We start from the raw sequence: 20,761 nt of genomic DNA, 5'->3' as shown, positions 1-20,761 counted from the left end.
AATTCTTGACATTTCTGAACTTATCTCTTGGGTTCTGGAGTTCCATGTGATGCGTCAGCATTGTGACAATCTCGGTCGCATTGAGACGGTATTCTTCACACAGAATGGCATTATGCAGTGTTTGGAATCGGAATGGAAATTAGATTCTGTTTACCACACACTCTGGCCATAAACAATATGCAAAGAATACCTCATCATTGATGAATTTTAATTTGATTATCCAATATTGAATGTTTATTAATTACTGCAACGATGCGTAAAAGCGGCACCTAGATGCGTGCCCCGTGCTTTTCCTCACCTGGGCATTGTGCACAAACAGTCCATTCCAAAAGTATTCAGACCCCTTCCCCTTTTCCACATTTTGTTACGTTACAGCTCTGTCAAGTTGGTTGTTGATCATTGCTAGACAGACATTTTCAAGTCTTGCCATAGATTTTCAAGACGATTTAAGTCAAAACTGTAACTAGGCCACTCAGGAACAATCGATGTCATCTTGGTAAGCATCTCCAGTGTCTAATTGGCCTTGTGCTTTAAGTTAGTGTCCTGCTGAAAGGTGAATTTATCTCCCAGTGTCTGTTGGAAAGTAGACTGAACCAGGTTTTCCTCTAGGATTCATCAATTATTGCTTTTACATATATCATGTGAACATTTCCTCAGAATAAATAACACAGGATTGTAAAAGTAGGGAGCTAGAAATACCACTAGATGAGAGAACAGACCACCAAAAACAGGCAATATACCATTTACAGAAAACACTTCAATAACAATGTTTAATTCATGCCTGATGGGTGGAGAGTTTTTAAATATACTATCCACCTGCATTCTGTCTGGAGAAGACTAAGTTCAAGATTACCACCCCTACGTGAACGTTTTATCTGCTGTATAGCACAGGAGGACATGGAAGAGACCGGGTGACAGGTGTTGTGCCGAAAATCTCCCCCCTGCCAGAATTCTCTCCCCCCTTCGCGTTCTTCATACTGCGACTTGCTTGCTTGTAGAGATTTCTGCTCTTCACTCCATTGTCAGTTTAGCCTACATTTCACTGATCTTAGTAGCAGAAAGCATTTTTGTTTGCAGTTTTCGGTTTGGCTATTTGTTTCAAGTGTTTGTGGCGGTTCTAGCTTGTATGGCGCCCTGGGCGAACCCCCCCGGCAAGATGCCGCCCGTACCTAAATACGCTACTGATTTTGTATTAGTCTATAAATAAATCTCTTTGCCAAAATTATTCATCTTTCCCATGTCTTATTCAAATCGTATTTTTGAAAGTGTAAGGATAATAATTCAGCCATAATTGTTCTGAAATGTTTATTGCTTGTCAACATTTTACTCCTCTATGTTTAATATAACACACATTCATTAATTATTCATTTCGGTTGCCTATCCTGACGTGAAGTTTGTTCTATAGAAAGTATTTGACTCTATCCACAAAATTAGGGAAATTAGAAATGGGGGGGAGGGGGGGGGGGTCTGGCAGTGGGGAGATTTTAGGCACAACACAGGCCTCAGTGATATGCGTATCAGTACGCAGACCTAACGCTCTCAAACGAAGTACTTCCGCTCAGACGTACGTCATCAATACTGGCGGTATTTTGAAAAGGAACTAGCTAGCGGTGAAGTTGACAGCTGTATTTCATCTATCTGTGGCTGTATGATATAGTAAAATATTATACGTTTTAAGAAAATAAGCCCGCTAACTATTTCAAATATGGTAGGTGGATACGTTGTTTGACAAAGTGAAAAACAGTCGATTTCCAATTGATGAATGTTCTCCTATTTGTAACGTTAATGAGATAACGTTAACTTATTTTCAGTCGGATATGCTAATCTTTTTCACTGCTAACGTTTGCTATTTTTTAGGTTTTGGTAGCTTCCGAGGAGCTGTAATGTTTCTTCCAAGAGTAACGTTACTTCCTGCTTTTATGTAAAAAAAAAAAATACTTTTTACATTTAACCCTAACCCTTTCACTAGAATTGATGAGGAAGCTGGCTAATTTACTAATCTAGCTAACTTAATCTGATTTGCTAGTATGACTTCAAGGTATTTTCGGAATTTACCAAAGTAAAGATGTTGGTAGAGTGCTGACGAACATTTCTTTGTATGCGCCTGGTGTATTTTTTTCTCCCAAAACATGATTCAAACGACTTTTGAAAATGTTCCGTCATACTCACTGGTCCACGCTATGGAGTGCAGATCCAATGCAATGCAATTCATGGGCGTGGATCAGAGCTCGGTAGTTACCCACTTGTTGATAACAATATTGTGAATTCCTTGTTTTCAGAGTTCCAACGAGGTAACGTTGCAACAGGAGAATGTAAGTACGGTAGCCAAATATGAGCCTTTGTAAGCTTGACTGAAATTACAGTAAGTTATCCATTCAACATGCATGTCCTAATAATTCTGACGTTTTTGTCACAGGGACAGCCACTGGACACAGAGTCAGAGGTCCAGGATACTCCAGCACCACCTGCCATTCCTTTCTACACAGAGTGCTCGGAAGCTGCACAGGCAGAACTGTTTAACGAGTGTGAAGAGCAGTTTGCCCAGCTAGAGATGGTACTGATCTGTTTACAATGACAGCTCGGGTTCTGCACAGACAACTTTGGATGATGTGATGTTGTGTTAATGTTAAAATGTAATATTCTGCTTGTTTTTCAGCTTCAGAACGAGATCATTCTCGCAGAGCCAGACTCAGATGAAAACCCACAAGAACAGGTCAGAGATGGCCCTATTTCCCTATAGCTGAATGAAAGCATTAGTATGTGTGATGCATGTACTTTTTACGTTATCTTGCCTTATCTGCTGCATATCTGTTATTTGTCCAACAGTCTGTGAATAGATTGACAGCTGTAGCAGCTGAGCTGAAGCAGTGGCAGACAAAACAGCCAGAACGTGCGTGTCTGGTTTCTACTCTGAATATCATTCCTTTATAACTAATTGATTGTACTTGTACTGTATGACTGAGACATAAGCATGATATGTACCATCAGAATGTGGTTTACTTTCTATCCATAGTGTTGTCCACAAATCCTGAGGTGTTACTCGTTGTTGGAGCAGAGGAGGTAAATTCACACGTGGATGTTGCCTTCCACCTTAGTAGTTACTGTTGGAAAATTTTCATTAAAAAAATATTTCTATGCAGTTACCTTTTAATATACAGTACCAGTCAAATTTGGACACCTATTCATTCAAGTGTTTTTATTTTTTATATATATTTTCTACATTGTAGAATATGAATAAATCAAAACTATGAAAGTGTTAAACAAATCAACATTTTTATATTTGAGACTCTTCAAAGTAGCCACCCTTTGCCTTGATGACAGCATTGCACACTCTTGCCATTTTCTCAACAAGCTTCATGAGGTAGTCACCTGGAATGCTTAACCAACAGTCTTGAATGAGTTCCCAAATATGCTGAGCACTTGTTGGCTGCTTTTCCTTCTCTCTGCCGTCCAACTCATCCCAAACCATCTCAATTGGATTGAGGTTGGGTGATTGTGGAGGCCAGGTCTTCTGTTTTGCTAGCACAGACTGGAATATGTTCCGGGATTCTTCCGATGGTATTGAGGAGTACACCACATCAGTCACTGGCTTTATCAATAAGTGCATAGAGGACGTCGTCCGCAAAGTGACTGTATGTACATACCCCAGCCAGAAGGAAACATTCGCACTGAGCTAAAGGGTAGAGCTGCCGGTTTCAAGAAGTGGGACTCTAACCTGGAAGCTTTTACTCTATGCCCTCCAAAACCATCAAACAGGCAAAGCGTCAATACAGGGCTTACATTTACATTTACATTTAAGTCATTTAGCAGACGCTCTTATCCAGAGCGACTTACAAATTGGAAAGTTCATACATATTCATCCTGGTCCTTAGATCGAATCGTACTACACCGGCTCCGACGCCCGTCGGATGTGGCAGGGCTTGCAAACTATTAGACTACAAAAGGGAAGCACAGCCGAGAGCTGCCCAGTGACACGAGCCTACCAGACAAGCTAAATAACTTCTATGCTTGCTTAGAGGTAAGTAACACTGGAACATGCATGAGAGCATCAGCTGTTCCGGACGACTGTGTGATCACTCTCCGCAGCCGATGTGAGTAAGACCTTTAAACAGGTCAACATTCACAAGGCGGATTACCAGGATGTGTACTCCGAGCATGCGCTGACCAACTGGCAAGTGTCTTCACTGACATTTTCAACCTCTCCTTGTCCGAGTCTGTAATACCAACACGTTTTAAGTAGACCACCATAGTGCCTATGCCCAAGGACACTAAGGTAGCCTGCCTAAATGACTACCGACCCATAGCACTCACGTCCTGGTAATCCGTCTGGCCCAGCGGCTTTGTGAATGTTGACCAGTTTTTAAAGGTTTTGTTCACATCGGCTACCGAGATCCAGACCAGCTGGTGCTCTCGTGCATGCTTCAGTGTTGCTTGCCTCAAAGCGAGCATAAAGGCATTTAGCTCGTCTGGTAGGCTCGCGTCTGGGTTTCCCTTTGTAGTCCGTAATAGTTTTAAAGCCCTGCCACATCCGACGGGCGTCAGATCCGGTGTAGTAGTTTTTAATCTTACTCCTGTATTGACGCTTTGCTTGTTTGATGGTTCGTCGGAGGGCATAGCGGGATTTCTTATAAGCGTCCGGATAGTCTCCTACTCCTTGAAAGCGGCAGCTCTAGCCTTTAGCTCGATGCGGATTTTGCCTGTAATCCATGGCTTCTGGTTGGGATATGTGCGTACTGTCACTGTGGGGACGATGTCGTCAATGCACTTATTGATGAAGCCAGTGACTGAGGTGGTGTACTCCTCAATGCCATTTGATGAATCGCGGAACATATTCCAGTCTGTGCTATCAAAACAGTCCTGTAGTGTTGCATCCGCGTCATCTGACCACTTCCGTATTGAGCGAGTCACTGGTACTTCCTGCTTTAGTTTTTGCTTGTAAGCAGGAATCAGGAGGATGGAATTATGGTCAGATTTGCCAAATGGAGGGTGGGGGAGAGCTTTGTATGCATCTCTGCGTGTGTGGAGTAAAGGTGGTCTAGGATTTTTTTTTTCTCTGGTTGCACATGTGTGACATGCTGGTAAAAATTTGGTGAAACTGATTTGTTTGCCTGCATTAAAGTCCGCGGCCACTAGGAGCGCCGCTTCTGGGTGAGCATTTTCTTCTTCGCTTATGTCCTTATAGAGTTGGTTGAGAGCGGTCTTAGTGCCATCTTCGTTATGTGGTGGTAAATAGACAGCTACAAATAATATAGATGAGAACTCTCTTGGTAGATAGTGTGGTCTACAGCTTATCATAGGGTACTCTACCTCAGGCGAGCAATACCTCGAGACTTCTATAATATTAGACTTCGCGCACCAGCTGTTATTGACAAATTAACACAGCCCCACCCCTCGTCTTACCAGACGTAGCTTCTCTGTTCTGCCGGTGCATGGAAAATCCCGCAGGTTCTATATTATCTGTATCATCGTTCAGCCACGTCTCGGTGAAACATAAGATATTACAGTTTTTAATGTCCCGTTGGTAGGATAATCTTAATCGTAGGTCATCAATTTTATTTTTCCAATGATTGCACGTTAGCAAAAAGAACGGATGGCAGTGGAAGTTTACTTGCTCACCTACGGATTCTCAGGAGGCTGCCCGATCTGCGGCCCCTTTTCCTGTGTCTTTTCTTCAAGCAAATTACAGGGATCTGGGCCTGTTCCAGTGAAGCAGTATATGCTTCTCGTCGGACTCATTAAAGGAAAAAGTTTCTTCCAGTCCGTGGTGAGTAATCGCTGTTCTGATGTCCAGAAGTTGTTTTCGGTCATAAGAGACGGTAGCAGCAACATTATGTACAAAATAAGTTGCAAAAAAACGAACAAAATAGCACAATTGATTGGGATAATGTAAAACCTCAGCCATGTTCTTCAAATGCATTATGAAGGAAAGAAATTCCACAAATTAACGTTTTAACAAGCCACACCTGTTAATTGAAATGCATTCCAGGTGACTACCTCATGAAGCTTTTTGAGAGAATGCCAAAAGTGTGCAAAGTTGTCATTAAGGCAAAGGGTGGCTACTTTGAAGAATCTCAAATATTAAAATATATTTTGATTTGTTTGACACTTTGGTTACTGCATGCTTCCTTTTTTGGTTACCACATGATTCCAAGTGCTATTTCATAGTTTTAATGCCTTCACTATTATTGTACAATGTAGAAAATAGTCAAATAAAGAAAAACCCTTGAATCAGTCGGTGTGTCCAAACTTTTGACTGGTTCTGTACACATTTCAGATATCAGCTATTTTATAGTTATATAGAGCCTTATGCTTATGAAAAGTAACCATATTCATGTTTAACAATTATTTTATTTTTTGTAACTTTTCTTTCCTACTTCCACAGTTACAGAAGCTGAATTCACAACTGGAGTTGGTCCTCTCTTGCTCACAAGCCAAGAGAGACACACTGAGAGAGACTTTAAAAAGGTTTTCTTTGAATGTGATTGTTATTCTAAATCTCCAACCCTTTGAATGTTGACATGGAGACAGTAGATTTGACAGTATACATCTGTGTTCCTGTTCCAGTGAACAGAAGTGGTTGGAGGAAAAGAAGGAAGTGTTGAGGGCAGGCACTGAACATGTGGTCAAACAGCGACTGGAAAATGAAAGGTTATCAGAACACAGGTAAGGTACAACAACTGGGTCATGTTTGTTAGGGCACACTGTAAATACATTTTTTACAAGGCTTAATAAAAACAAATGTTTTTTTTATTGAACAAGTTCAGATTGTACCTCCCCGTTTCACTATGTTTTGGAGCGTTTTCTTTGGTTTCCTGCCTATGAAATATGATCCTGAATAATAGAAAATGACACACAAACCAACACATTGACAACTATCCTGAGTTTAATATGGAAGTATTGCTGCTGTTGTTCAGTGTGTTGCAGGACACCAAGAAGAAGATCCAGAAGATGAAGGATTACCAGAACAGACTGATGGAGACCCTGGCAGACGTACTGGCGGAACACTTCCCACTTCCTACGCAGGAGACCACCGCTGACAAGAAGAAAAAGGTGGTAGTCTTAGTGATGTATTATGTGGCTCTGATGGAGGGGTTCCTCACTGGTCACATATTGTTTTTTACTGTTGCATCTAGCTTGGTCTCAGATCTGTTTGTGCTGTGTAGCTAACTTTTTATGTTTTGTTGGGAAAGAGAGCACAAACAGATCTGGGACCAGCCTAGATGCTATAATTTTTGTTTCTATTTTCAGAACATTCCTCAAGAGCTGAACGAGAATCTAATTTCACTCAATGAAGTCCTGGAGGTAAGTCTCTGTTCGCATGCATTGTTTGTTTTATTATTCAACCCGGTGCTCTGGTTTAATTTTGTATTTCTTTATTACTACATGCTTGAACCAGTAGCAGCTTTATAGTCTAGATTTTTATGACCCTATGACCCTATGACTATATTTTACACTTACATTACACTCACATCTTTGTAATGTAGATCAATTTGATCACAGTACAACAAACGGCATAAAAACATCCCTACTCACCTCTTGCTCCAATTGAACAACAACATAAATAATCATCTTAAACCCTTGTCTTAAACCTTATCTTCCCTTGTTAAAATTTGCAGCTGCTGATGAACACGACTCTGGAGACGCCTCACGATCCCTACGTATCGATAGACGAGACGTTCTGGCCCCCGTACACAGAGATGCTGCTGCGCCACGGCATTGCACAGAGACACCCAGAGGACTGTTTCAAGATCCGCCTGGAAACCTTTTATTAACAGTAACTGGTCAGACATTTTGGTTCTAGTTTTGTCAGCGTGTATAGCAGCCTGGTCCCAGATGTTTGTGCTGTCTTGCCGTCTCATTGTAATGCCATCGATCATAAGCGTTGGTTATACAGTACAAACGGATCTGGGACCAGGCTAGGTGTATGGTAATATCATGAGTATGTATTGCGATAGTGGCTTGATAGGTCACTGGTTTATAGTGTTATTTCCTGTATGTTTCACAATAGGTTAACATTTTTGAATGTTTTTTTTTATATGTTAAATATCTATGTATGTTGCTCTCTCTGGCTACTGGAACACAATTTGCATACTTTGGTGAAACCTTAAATTGTTTTTATGTATATATTTCCATGTATCAATGTATGCCAGATGTGTTCTTAATAAAATGAAAAATCAACAAAATATACAGACATTCGTCATTCACTGTAGCACTTTGTTCTAATCCGAAGAACAGAAAACATCTTGATACATCAGTACTTGATTCACAGCAGTCAATTTATAACTCAAGTACATAAGAAGTTGTATAATATTTTTGCAAATACAGAAATTCTGAAGGACAGATAATCTACCAACAACACATTTTAAACATTGAAAAATGCTATACATTTTTTTTGACAAGAAACCCTGACATGCGTCAGCAGACCACGTCATCTCCATCATCCAATCCCGAGAGCCGTTTAGGTATGTTCACCCGCCTCCCGGGAGTTCGTGCATTCTTGTGGGCGGAGAACAAATTTCGGTTCCGGGTGTTTTTACACTTCTCTCGAAGGCGTTCATTTGTCTGATTATGGTCTTAAATCATAAAGTAAAAGAAATTCACGAACATTCAAGGTAGAGAACAGTTTTATTGAAAGAACAAACAGAACATCAGCAAAGATGACAACCAGATCAGAGAGAGAGAAGGCCCTGAAACTCAACGAGCAGCATCAGGCCATTCTGTCCAAAATGCTGAGAGAGGACGACAACAAATACTGCGCCGATTGTGAGGCGAAAGGTAACTATATAACACAATGTGAACTTCGTTAAATGATGTGTCATTTGATGTTATATAACTGTTTCAGTTATTCGTCTAGCCAGACTCAGGCTGAGTTGTTAGCTAGCTATGCTAACTGTAAGTAGCAGCTAGTCTGCTGACACCTTCCTTCCTCTTTAGCATTTATCCGGTAGCTACTAGGCTAGCTTAGCGATGCTAGGTAGCATTTTGTCTCCCGCCACACCTTGAACCATGATCCAAACTTTAGTCATACAAGTAAATGCAAGTTTCGACACCCCTGCACCATGAAAGTCACCACTGGGAAACTATCCCTAAATGTCAAAACATGTCACTCTAAAAGAATGCACAGGGAAGACCTGCCAATCTGAAGTGCTATTGTGACACCTGCACCACCGGTACAGACAGGTTTTGATAAGTGAATCTTCCATTACCTGGGCTGTGTTCATTAGACACCTAACGGAAGAGAACAGACTGAAACCGGTGCACTAATGAGTACGACCCTGTCTCTGCCTGCCAGGTCCAAGATGGGCATCATGGAACCTGGGAGTGTTTATCTGTATCCGATGTGCTGGCATCCACAGGAACCTTGGGGTTCACATATCACGTGTCAAATCTGTCAACCTGGACCAATGGACAGCAGCACAAATACAGGTAATTAGCCAATGTCCAGGATTTATAGTTTTCATAAATTAGAAATGTCATGTATTGACCTATATTTATTGACACAGACACCTCTCTTTCTTGTATATCCTACTGGCTGAATACAAAGTTGACTTTTTAACCCATACTTATCATGTCCCCCCTGCTGTTTCACTATCCACCCTCCACCCCTCTTTCTCTCTATCTCTGTGCTCCTCTTTCTCTCTTTCCCCCACCCTCTTTCTCTCCATCTCTCCCTCTCTTCTCTAACAGAGCATAGTAGATATGGGCAACTCCAAGTCCAGGCAGCTTTATGAGGCCAACCTTCCAGACACCTACAGAAGGCCTCAGACAGACCAGTATCCTTACAACTGCACACACACACACACTGCGGTTCCCAAAAAGCTTCCCGTAACACACGTACTTGCCCCTTTATAATATTGCTACATTTTTTCCCCCTTAACCCCTGACCCCAGAGCAGTGGAGTTCTTCATCAGGGACAAGTATGAGAAGAAGAAATACTACAGCAAAAATGTGACCAATGGACACAGCGTATGTATCTCACCTCTGACGCCACACTCAAACTGGTTTGCGGATAGTACTAGAATGTGTTACACTGTCTTATTTGTATGTAGACTCCAAAGTGTTGCTTGTTATGTGTTAGGTTAAAGGGATACTTTGGGGTTATGGCAATGAGGCCCTTTATGTACTTCCCTAAAGTCAGATGAACTCTTGGATAGCATTTGTATGTCTCTGGGTCCAGTATGAAGGAAGTTAGAGGTAGTTTCACTAGCTAATGCTAACTAGCATTAGCACAATGACTGGCTACCTGCTAGCATGTATTTCCACAGGTGTTTATGGTGCTGCTGGGGTACTGTTTTATTGTGTTATATGGCCCAACCATTTTGGAACATTATTCAAATGAGATTAGGCCTTTATCTCTCTTCCTCCATTGATTTTCTTTTTCTAATTTCCTCTTATGATGTTCCTCTACAGCCAAAAGACAAGGAGAGCAAGCGAGAGAAGGAAACTGATAGAGGAACCAAGCTGTCATACAATGCCAAAGTACGGTGGTTTTGAATGGATACATCTATAGACTCCTTATATAAGATATCTGTCTCAACCCAACCCATATTCCCTGTTTGTCTCTTTTGAGCTTTGCAGTCAGAATGATATGTTTATTTAGTTTGGAACAGTTCCACTCATCATGACACTCCATGCTATAGCGGTCAGGTTTTAGTGGTTTACTGGGAGCAGACTTAAAGGGCAATTCCGCCGCTTTTCAAACTCATATTCATTTTCCAGCAACATACCATTGTCTACATATGTGAAAACGGCGCGTTTCTATGATCTGTGGTTAAAAGGATCAAATTGCTTCCCTGTAACATTACAGGGTAGGATTTAAAATCAAGAAAAACTGATTTTTTTTTTGATTTTTTTGCCAGAAGAAGGGTATTTTCTTGCTCCCCATGTCACCAATCTCCTAGTGTTTGTTTTTTAAATGTTTTAACTTTTGATGATGTCATCGGGTAGAACTTTTTAACTTCATAAAAAAAAAATCTACAAAAAGAAGAAATGCATGGGTTTTCACATGTCGACACTGGTATTGTGCTGGAGATAATGAAAAGGAGGTTGAAAAGTGGTGGAATTGCCCTTTAACAGTCTAGTATGGCAAACTGTATGAAAAACATTACAGTTAACAGGTCTGGCATTATACAAAGTACTTAATACAACTAATCATCCATTTACAAATGTTTATGGTCACCATGTCCAGCAAACTGACTTGGTGTGGTGCGTCTCACTGTGTAGTTACTTTGACGTGTTGATACATTGATGGCATGGTTAAAAATAGACCGTCTTTGGGTTTAGGGTTAGAATGCTGGGCGTCGAGCTCCCGGCATGTTAGTTCCTAGACAAAGCATTGAATGTGGTCAAGTAACCCAAGGCTGATGATGCACCTAACCTTTGACCTCTAAGAGGGCTTGACTGCTGAGGGTTTGAAAACCTCCCCAGGATCTTTGCTTTCATTATGAACTAAACATATGCTCAACCGAAGCCCTGCATATTTAGCCATTAGTCTGGAAGAAGGTTAACACATCAACTTCATTATTACTTCCAAGACTACATTATTCTTTTTTCACTATCATTATGCCTTTTCTCTTGGACTCAACCCCTGAAGAGTGAAGAGACCCGGCAAGCCCCCAAAGCCAGTCCTGTGAAGACAGCAGAACCTCCCGTCAACCTACTTGGCCTTGGTAAGACTAAACCAGTCAGTTTTCCAAAATGAGAGTTTCTTATTGGACAAGTTCAGATAGTCCTTCCTGGTTTCAGCCTGTTTTGTGCCTATTGAATATGACCCTGCTTTGCCTTGACGAATACGACCCTGGGTGGTAGCCTAGCAGTTAAGAGCTAACTAGGTGAAATTTGCCGATGTGCCCTTGAGCAAGGCACTTAACCCTAATTGCTCCTGTATGTCGCTCTGGATAAGAGCGTCTGCTAAATGACTCAAATGTAAAATGTACTAAACCAGTCAGTTATTCAGAAATGCTGAAGTCCTGAACAATACACACATTCATCTTATGTACGTTTTTTCCTCCCCTGTATAACCTGTTTTACACATCTGTTTTTAACCCCTCTCTGTTGCTCTCTGTCTCTCCCATCTCTCTAGATGCTCCAACACCTGCCCCTGCTAACAATGGTAGTGCTGCTAGCACAGCAAGTAACGACTTGGATATCTTTGGCCCCATGGTGTCCAACCCCCTCCCCTCATCTAATGCTGCTGCTCAGTTCTCTCAGGTAACACAATCTGATGACCTCACCACTTCCCTGGTCCCTATGGACACCCAGCTCCACAAACATAAAGACGCATACTGAACTTCTATATGTACATGCACACATATTACCTGTACATCTACATCTGAACGATGGCTCAGTTGGTAGAGCATTGTGCTTGCAATGCAGTGAGTAATTTGCTGTTTACCCATTGTCTCACACACATCCATGCAGGCCAATGCATGCTAGCGTTAGAGAAGTTTGAAGATCAAGAGACTCAACACACTGAATAGGGTTAGCGACTTTTCTTACGTCGTTCTTACAGTTTTTGCTTCCTTCTTCCAGGCCAGCTCCAGTACCCCAGCCAGCACCCCAACACAACCCCCAGCAGCAACCCCATCCTCGGGCTCTGCCCAGGGAAACCTGGACCTGTTCAGTGAGACTGGTGGTGGAGGGGGCATTAAGGGGGAGGACACCGGGGCCAAGAAACACCTCTCCAAGGACTCCATCCTGTCCCTATATGGGAACACCAGTATGCCTCAGATGCCCCAGCACCAGCAGGCCCCGCCTGGTAAGGAGAAATACAGACACAAGCCTACACATGTACAGTATGTACACTCATGCAGGGCTCTATACTGACCTTTTTTACAAGGAGCACGTGTAGCAGCACCCAAAGAAATTTAGGAGCACAATGACAATTATTTGAGGTAACAAGACGTTTTCTTTGTAATAATGGTGCAAGAATGACGGTCATGAATCTGCACTCAGTGTATTCACCATGGCACTCCAGGGCTGCGGTACAGTGAAGTAATCATTTCAACAATTATCATCAGCACTTGTGCTCCTAAATTAAAATTCCAGGTCGTACAACAAAATATTTAGGCGCATATGCGAGTAAAATGGTTGCACTGTAGAGTCTTGTCATACATAAGTGTGGGCATGTGCACACATCGTGATGTGACTTTGATTAATGTGATGAATGTTATTTATCGTTGTTACTCGATTAAATTAACCATGTAACAATGGGCTCATAAGGAATTTGGGGCACCACGGAAGAAGTTGTTTAATGAGTTACCATCTCCCGAATTAAACTCTAGAAGAAATATATAAGATATATTGATAAGTCATTTATTAATCATTACCTCATCTCAGTCTCATTCTGAACATTGCATACTTCTTGAATCCGCAAGAACCCCAGCCTTTTCTGATTATTCAGTTCTACACAAATTGATTTCATTATTTATTTACTAACTAGCTAAATAATAACACAGAATACACATTTACATGAGACAAAAGTCTCCAGTGGACTGACAAAATATGATGGCTTGTTACACAATGGAGAGGGGGTGGGGAAAGAGAGGGATAGAGAAAAGGACATTTATTGTGGATACATTCTAGGACTGTTCTCACATTAATCCTACACCTTGTACACGAACTGCTGCCCGTTTGGGTAAGAAATGCAATGTATTTACGTGTAAGTTAGATGTCTTTGTTCGTTGTCTCTCTCTGTTGAAACCAATCAATCCTTCTATGGGGAATGGCTCGATGGGTGTAAGGCTCTGATTGTCCACCAGAGGTTACAATATCCTTCTTAGTTGTCCTGGCTTGGAGTGGAGTCCTTCTTCTGAACTGATCTTCAGATGCACCAATGATTGTCTGAGTTGGGATCCTCTCCTTCCTTTCTCGGGTAGATAGTCAAAGTTCTAGATCCCTTTACATGCACAGTTGCAGACTGTCAATGTTTTGGTCTAGTGAGTTTATCTTCTTCATCTCGTGTTGAGTTTCAGAGTTTCCAGCCATTTGTAATGTTTAGCTCACGCTTCACATCTGCTGGTCTGAATATGTTAATTCTTAGCGAGTCCTTTTAATCACTCTGGTCGGAAAGGGCAGTTCCATCACACTGACACGTTCGTCTGACCTCATTCGGGGTGTGGCTTAGTTAATGTGCAACGGACATGAAAACTAAAATCACAGAGTTTGGTTCATACAGTTTTTTTATAACATCACAAAATGAAAAGCAATATGACATGATTATTTTTTGATCCCCACTGACCATTCTTAACATTCCTATCTTAGAAATTTTGTTCCAATATACATTTTTTGTGGTGTTATAGTTTTAGCGGCAAAAATATTCTAGAGAACAAAGGCATTCCTTTGGTTGGTACTGAAGAGCAGGAGAGGGTTCTCTGCTGCATAAGATTTACGATTGGCGTGAAGTGTCATAACCGGCCTGGCCCCCCTCTCCTCTCCTGTGGTCTGAGGCCTTGGAGTCATGACACACAAGTGCATACACACCAACCAATAACACAGAGGTTGTAAATGGTCTCCAACTGGCTCTGGGCTATGTAAATACCAAACACTTCTAAAGTAACAAGTCACCAACCAAGTTGTTCAGTCACTTTAGTATATCTATGGCAAGCAGTCATAAAGGTTAACAGAAAATTATATTTTGAAAGAAACTCAAACTGTTCTCAGTATTTCTCCTGTATTTCTCCCTTCCAGCTGGTATATACATGAACCCTGCCCAGATGCAGTTTCCAGTTGGCATCCCCCAGCAGCAGGTCCCTGCTGGCTACCAGGCCTTCCCTGGCATGGGCACTGGCATGCCCCCCACCACCGTCATGGGTGCCATGATGGCTCAGAACGGAGCTGCCATGATGGGACACAACACAGGCATGATGGTTGGCATGACGATGCCCAACGGTTTCATGGGACAAGCTCCTGCGGCCGGGATGGTTGGCATGGCTCCGAGGATGATGGGGGTACCACAGGGGGGGATGGGGGGTATGGTGCCCGCTCAGGGCATGCAGGGGATGTATGCTGTCCAGCCTGGGCAGCAGGGCCACTGGAACATGGGACAGGTATGTTAGTTCTTTTGATGTCACACTCTTTGGCATATTGGGGATTTTCCCATGGGGGTAAACATTGAATTTGAAGTATAAGATGGTTTTATAAGAATACAATATCAAGTGTCTTTGGGAGGTAACTTAGGTAATGTTACCATATTGCCATACCTAACAATCAAATTTTCTCAGATCTATATAAATGCATTGGGGTCAGGGCTTGGGTTTGTTGTAGTATTAGGCAATATTGTGTTTCCCTGACACCTTACTATTCATCTCTCCTACTGTCTTCCCCAGATGAACCAGCAGATGTCAGGGATGAGTCTGAACGGTGCCGGGGGGGCCATGGCCTTCGGTCAGCCTGCCTCCACCATGGGAGGCTGGGCCGCCGCACCCTCCGGTCAGACCCTCAGCAACCAGCTCTGGAAGTGACCCCGCCCCTGGAGGTCAAAGGTCAGGGATTAGGGGTCAGGGCAGCGGCAGAGAGGGTTGCAACCAGGGGGTCCGAAATCCAACATCCAACCCCCCAGCAACCTTACTATGAACTGATGCCCGTTCTCCAATTGATACTGACCACTCTCTAACATCGAGCTTATCTGGCTCTGTTCGCATACTGAAGAGATGCAGCCTTCCTTCCTTGTTTCCTTCAGGTAATCACAGATCCATTGGTGATTGGACAGGTGAAAGCAAGGTGACCGTCTTATTAGTCTGACCGACCCAATCAGATCAGGGATTACTTCAAGGAAGGAAGGAAGCATTTCTGAAGTATTCAAACGGGGCACATCTCTCTCTTTGTCACTTTCTATCCATCGCGCTCTCTTTCCGTCTCTCTTTTGTGAGTAAATTGGGAGTCCTCATACATACACCATCATACGCAGGCTGGCAGTCAGTGCCTGTTACATGTTGTGGATATCATAACTCTTTTAATTTTCCTTTTTTGGAAAGAAAAAAACGACAACCACAACAAATACAACAACAAAGACATCATCGACAACATATCGAAAAAGCTGCAGGACCAGTTACACAAGCTTTTATTGTATCATTATAAAAATTGTTATAGAGAATTAAAGAATAGTATTTAAGCTTTGGGAGAAGACATGGCTATCATTTCTGTGAATACTGCTCTCCTATGTACAGCTCTGTATAACCTTTTAAACTACCTGTTGTTCCCCTACAAAATAAAGTATGATAAACCAATGTGTCTTATGTGTGTTCTAGACTTCTGAGTTCTAGATTTTGCCATTAACAACATTCAATGTCAATTCTACCAGAACACCTAAGAAGGTCCAGAAGTTTGCATTTAAAAGATGTCTACCCCCCCATGTATTTATTTTTTCCGGGGTATCCTACACACATGCAAATGTCAGGGTGGTATCATTCTTTAACCATCCTATGCAGAGCTGGCAGGTTAAATACACCACTACAGTATCACATAAGAGGGAATATAGACACGGAGAGCCAAGAGCTCCCTTTTAAGAAGGCTACATATTTAACAGAATTCGGTTGATGGTGCAACATGGTAAAAAAAAACATTTACTAATTGTTTTCTGAAAAATAACTGAACGAAGAAGCACTGAACTGGGGAGCTAGGAAGAAAAAACGAATTCCCAAGTGAGGAAAAACGCGGAACGTGGTTTTTAGCATGGTCTCCTTTGAGTGCATAAACAGTGTGAGGGTGTTGACCCTAGCTTACTCGATATTCTACAATCAATCACAAGTATTTGAGGACGACATAGTAACATTTTGGTAATGGCCACTCCTTCAGTTGTTGATTATCCAGAGGAGATACGGCGAGGGTGCCTGATGAAGAGCTCCGGGCCCGTCTATACGACTGACGCTTCTCCCTCCCTGTAGCATCGAAGCTCCCTCCGCTACTACTACCTTTCAGAACTGCCTGAAGATCGTACCCGAAGTCAAGATCAGCTAATGTCAGAATCCTACATTTGTTTTGTTTTTAAATGGTATTTGAGATTATCTTTAATGAAAATCTAAAATAAATGTACTATTATTAAACAGAAATAGAGTTCCAGGTCACACTTTATTTATTTAGTTCCAAATAAATGATTTACAGACAGGCATACTTTCAATCAATGATCTGTTGATAAGCAATTGCTTGCTAAGGTTATGGTTCGCTTAGAATTGTGTAAGGGTTACGTTTAGGGCTAGGGTTAGGATAAGGGTATGGCTTAGGGTGAGTGGATAGCGGTAGTTAGTTGACATGTTGACAGTTATTGAACATCTACAAACAATCTACTTGGGACTATCCAAATAAAGTGTTCGCGAATTCCATTCTAAACCCTGCATAATGGCATTCTGCAGATATGGGACATAAAGAATCCCATCTCTATGCGACTGGGAGGGTCACAATGCCGACGGTTCAAATCGAACTCCAGAACCAGAGAGTTATGTTCAGAACTCTCAAGAAATCTTCAGTTCTTGATCGTCAAACAACGAGCGATACAGCATCAACAAGAGAAACAGCATTCTGGCGAGCTTTTCATTCATTCTCCCTGAAGACGGACATTGTTCTTTTAAAAGGACAACGACGTTAACTCAGGTAAGAACAATTCAATTATTTCAGTCTTAAAACTCAAATATTAATTGATTTAATTCTTATGAAAAGGAAATATAATAAAACTTAGGAGAAGATGGCTGTATAGGCTTTTGTTGTTAGTTACCAAGAATGGTAACCATGCAAAATGAATATTTAAAGCTGTAAATTATGTTACGTAATGTCCCAATTATCTCTCCTCCCTCCCAAAGTGCGCAGTTGTTCACTTCACTGAATTGAAGGGAAATGACTGGTATAATAAATATGGTTGAAAATCCCACTAGCCCATGCCTCCACCAATCCAACGTTTTAAGATGTCTGGGAAGTAGTGAATGAGTGCACACTTTAAGGAAATGTGAGATATTATTGGAAGGCACACATTATTTGCCATGAGTGAAAAGGAGAATATCCCTTCCTTAAAATGCAAAAAATCTATTATGTTTACCCTGTGTTACCATATTGTTTCTTTCAGGGTGGATCTCAATGGTGACCCAACTCAACTCCCTTGACGGTCCAGAGTTAGAGAGTCAGAACATCCGTCTGAGCTTTGCAGAGGTACTTGGTGACAAGTACCACTACGCAAATGCCATCGACAGCTCTCTGCTCTGGACTGTTGGGTACACCCCCTACATTCCCCCAGCTCTGAAAGGAAGAAGCTTCTCCTCTGGAGAGAGCTTCTTCCTGGATGAGTGGGAGCCACTGACACTCCTGCAGACTCCTCAGGTTCTGTCCACCAGTGTTTCCATCGAGGAAGACAACCTGATCCAGTCTGATACAGACCTAGTGTCTCAGGTTCTGTCCACCAGTGTTTCCATCAAGGAGAACGACCTGATCCAGTCTGCTGCTGGCCTAGTGTCTCAGGTTCTGTCCACCAGTGTTTCCATCAAGGAGAACGACCTGATTCAGTCTGCTGCAGGCCTAGTGTCTCAGGTTCTGTCCACCAGTGTTGGCATCATGGAGAATGACCTGATCCAGTCTGCTGCTGGCCTAGTGTCTCAGGATCTGTCCACCAGTGTTGCAATCAAGGAGAATTACCTGATCCAGTCTGCTGCTGGCCTAGTGTATCAGGTTCTGTCCACCAGTGTTACCATCATGGAGAATGACCTGATCCAGTCTGCTGCTGGCCTAGTGTCTCAGGTTCTGTCCACCAGTGTTACCATCATGGAGAATGACCTGATCCAGTCTGCTGCAGGCCTAGTGTCTCAGGTTATGTCCACCAGTGTTTCCATCATGGAAAATTACCTGATCCAGTCTTCTGCTGGCCTAGTGTCTCAGGTTCTGTCCACCAGTGTTTCCATCATGGAGAATGACCTGATCCAGTCTGCTGCTGGCCTAGTGTCTCAGGTTATGTCCACCAGTGTTACCATCGTGGATAATGACCTGATCCAGTCTGCTGCTGGCCTAGTGTATCAGGTTATGTCCACCAGTGTTACCATCGTGGAGAATGACCTGATCCAGTCTGCTGCTGGCCTAGTGTCTCAGGTTATGTCCACCAGTGTTACCATCGTGGAGAATGACCTGATCCAGTCTGCTGCTGGCCTAGTGTATCAGGTTCTGTCCACCAGTGTTTCCATCGTGGAGAATGACCTGATCCAGTCTGCTGCTGGCCTAGTGTCTCAGGTTCTGTTCACCAGTGTTGCCATCGTGGAGAATGACCTGGTCCAGTCTGCTGCAGGCCTAGTGTCTCAGGATCTGTCCACCAGTGTTGACATCGTGGAGAATGACCTGATCCAGTCTGCTGCAGGCCTAGTGTCTCAGGTTCTGTTCACCAGTGTTGCCATCGTGGAGAATGACCTGATCCAGTCTGCTGCAGGCATAGTGTCTCAGGTTCTTTCCACCAGTGTTGACATTGTGGAGAATGACCTGATCCAGTCTGCTGCAGGCCTAGTGTCTCAGGTTCTGTCCACCAGTGTTGACATCGTGGAGAATGACCTGATCCAGTCTGCTGCAGGCCTAGTGTCTCAGGTTCTGTCCACCAGTGTTGACATCGTGGAGAATGACCTGATCCAGTCTGATACAGGCCTAGTGTCTCAGGTTCTGTCCACCAGTGTTGCCATCATGGAGAATGACCTGATCCAGTCTGCTGCAGGCCTAGTGTCTCAGGTTCTGTCCACCAGTGTTGCCATCATGGAGAATGACCTGATCCAGTCTGCTGCATGCCTAGTGTCTCAGGTTCTGTCCACCAGTGTTGCCATCGTGGAGAATGACCTGATCCAGTCTGCTGCAGGCCTAGTGTCTCAGGTTCTGTCCACCAGTGTTGCCATCATGGAGAATGACCTGATCCAGTCTGCTGCATGCCTAGTGTCTCAGGTTCTGTCCACCAGTGTTGCCATCATGGAGAATGACCTGATCCAGTCTGTTGCAGGTCTAGTGTCTCAGTTTCTGTTCACCAGTGTTGCCATCATGGAGAATTACATGATCCAGTCTGTTGCAGGCCTAGTGTCTCAGGTTCTGTACACCAGTGTTGCCATCATGGAGAATGACCTGATCCAGTCTGTTGCAGGTCTAGTGTCTCAGTTTCTGTTCACCAGTGTTGCCATCATGGAGAATGACCTGATCCAGTCTGCTGCAGGCCTAGTGTCTCAGGTTCTGTTCACCAGTGTTGCCATCATGGAGAACGACCTGATTCAGTCTGCTGCAGGCCTAGTGTCTCAGGTTCTGTCCACCAGTGTTTCCATCATGGAGAATGACCTGATCCAGTCTGCTGCAGGCCTTGTGTCTCAGGTTCTGTCCACCATTGTTGCCATCATGGAGAATGACCTGATCCAGTCTGCTGCAGGCCTAATGTCTCAGGTTCTGTCCACCAGTGTTGCCATCGTGGAGAATGACCTGATCCAGTCTGCTGCAGGCCTAGTGTCTCAGGTTCTGTCCACCAGTGTTGCCATCATGGAGAATGATCTGATCCAGTCTGTTGCAGGTCTAGTGTCTCAGGTTCTGTTCACCAGTGTTGCCATCATGGAAAATGACCTGATCCAGTCTGCTGCAGGCCTAGTGTCTCAGGTTCTGTCCACCAGTGTTGCCATCGTGGAGAATGACCTGATCCAGTCTGCTGCAGGCCTAGTGTCTCAGGTTCTGTTCACCAGTGTTGCCATCGTGGAGAATGACCTGATCCAGTCTGCTGCAGGCCTAGTGTCTCAGGTTCTGTCCACCAGTGTTGACATCGTGGATAATGACCTGATCC

General features: G+C 43.1%; 2 protein-coding genes across 2 annotated transcripts; both read left to right on the top strand.

Annotated features, from left to right (window-relative positions):
- Positions 1 to 1,475: 1,475 nt before the first annotated feature.
- On the top strand, positions 1,476 to 8,183 carry LOC139568552 (centromere protein K-like). Its single transcript, XM_071390466.1, has 11 exons — positions 1,476 to 1,708; positions 2,280 to 2,312; positions 2,417 to 2,554; positions 2,657 to 2,713; positions 2,827 to 2,890; positions 3,014 to 3,060; positions 6,383 to 6,465; positions 6,565 to 6,663; positions 6,915 to 7,050; positions 7,249 to 7,302; positions 7,617 to 8,183. The coding sequence occupies exons 1-11, from the start codon at positions 1,706 to 1,708 to the stop codon at positions 7,770 to 7,772; spliced, it is 870 nt and encodes a 289-aa protein (XP_071246567.1). The 5' UTR covers positions 1,476 to 1,705; the 3' UTR covers positions 7,773 to 8,183.
- A 277-nt stretch (positions 8,184 to 8,460) lies between these two features.
- LOC139568551 (stromal membrane-associated protein 1-like) lies at positions 8,461 to 16,226 on the top strand. Its single transcript, XM_071390465.1, has 10 exons — positions 8,461 to 8,775; positions 9,293 to 9,426; positions 9,688 to 9,773; positions 9,891 to 9,966; positions 10,411 to 10,479; positions 11,594 to 11,669; positions 12,083 to 12,210; positions 12,532 to 12,757; positions 14,689 to 15,047; positions 15,327 to 16,226. The coding sequence occupies exons 1-10, from the start codon at positions 8,658 to 8,660 to the stop codon at positions 15,459 to 15,461; spliced, it is 1,407 nt and encodes a 468-aa protein (XP_071246566.1). The 5' UTR covers positions 8,461 to 8,657; the 3' UTR covers positions 15,462 to 16,226.
- The last annotated feature ends 4,535 nt before the right edge of the window (positions 16,227 to 20,761 follow it).

Source organism: Salvelinus alpinus, chromosome 2 (genome assembly GCF_045679555.1).
Source record: "Salvelinus alpinus chromosome 2, SLU_Salpinus.1, whole genome shotgun sequence".
Taxonomy (NCBI): domain Eukaryota; kingdom Metazoa; phylum Chordata; class Actinopteri; order Salmoniformes; family Salmonidae; genus Salvelinus; species Salvelinus alpinus.
This window is presented reverse-complemented; position numbering and strand designations above follow the sequence as displayed.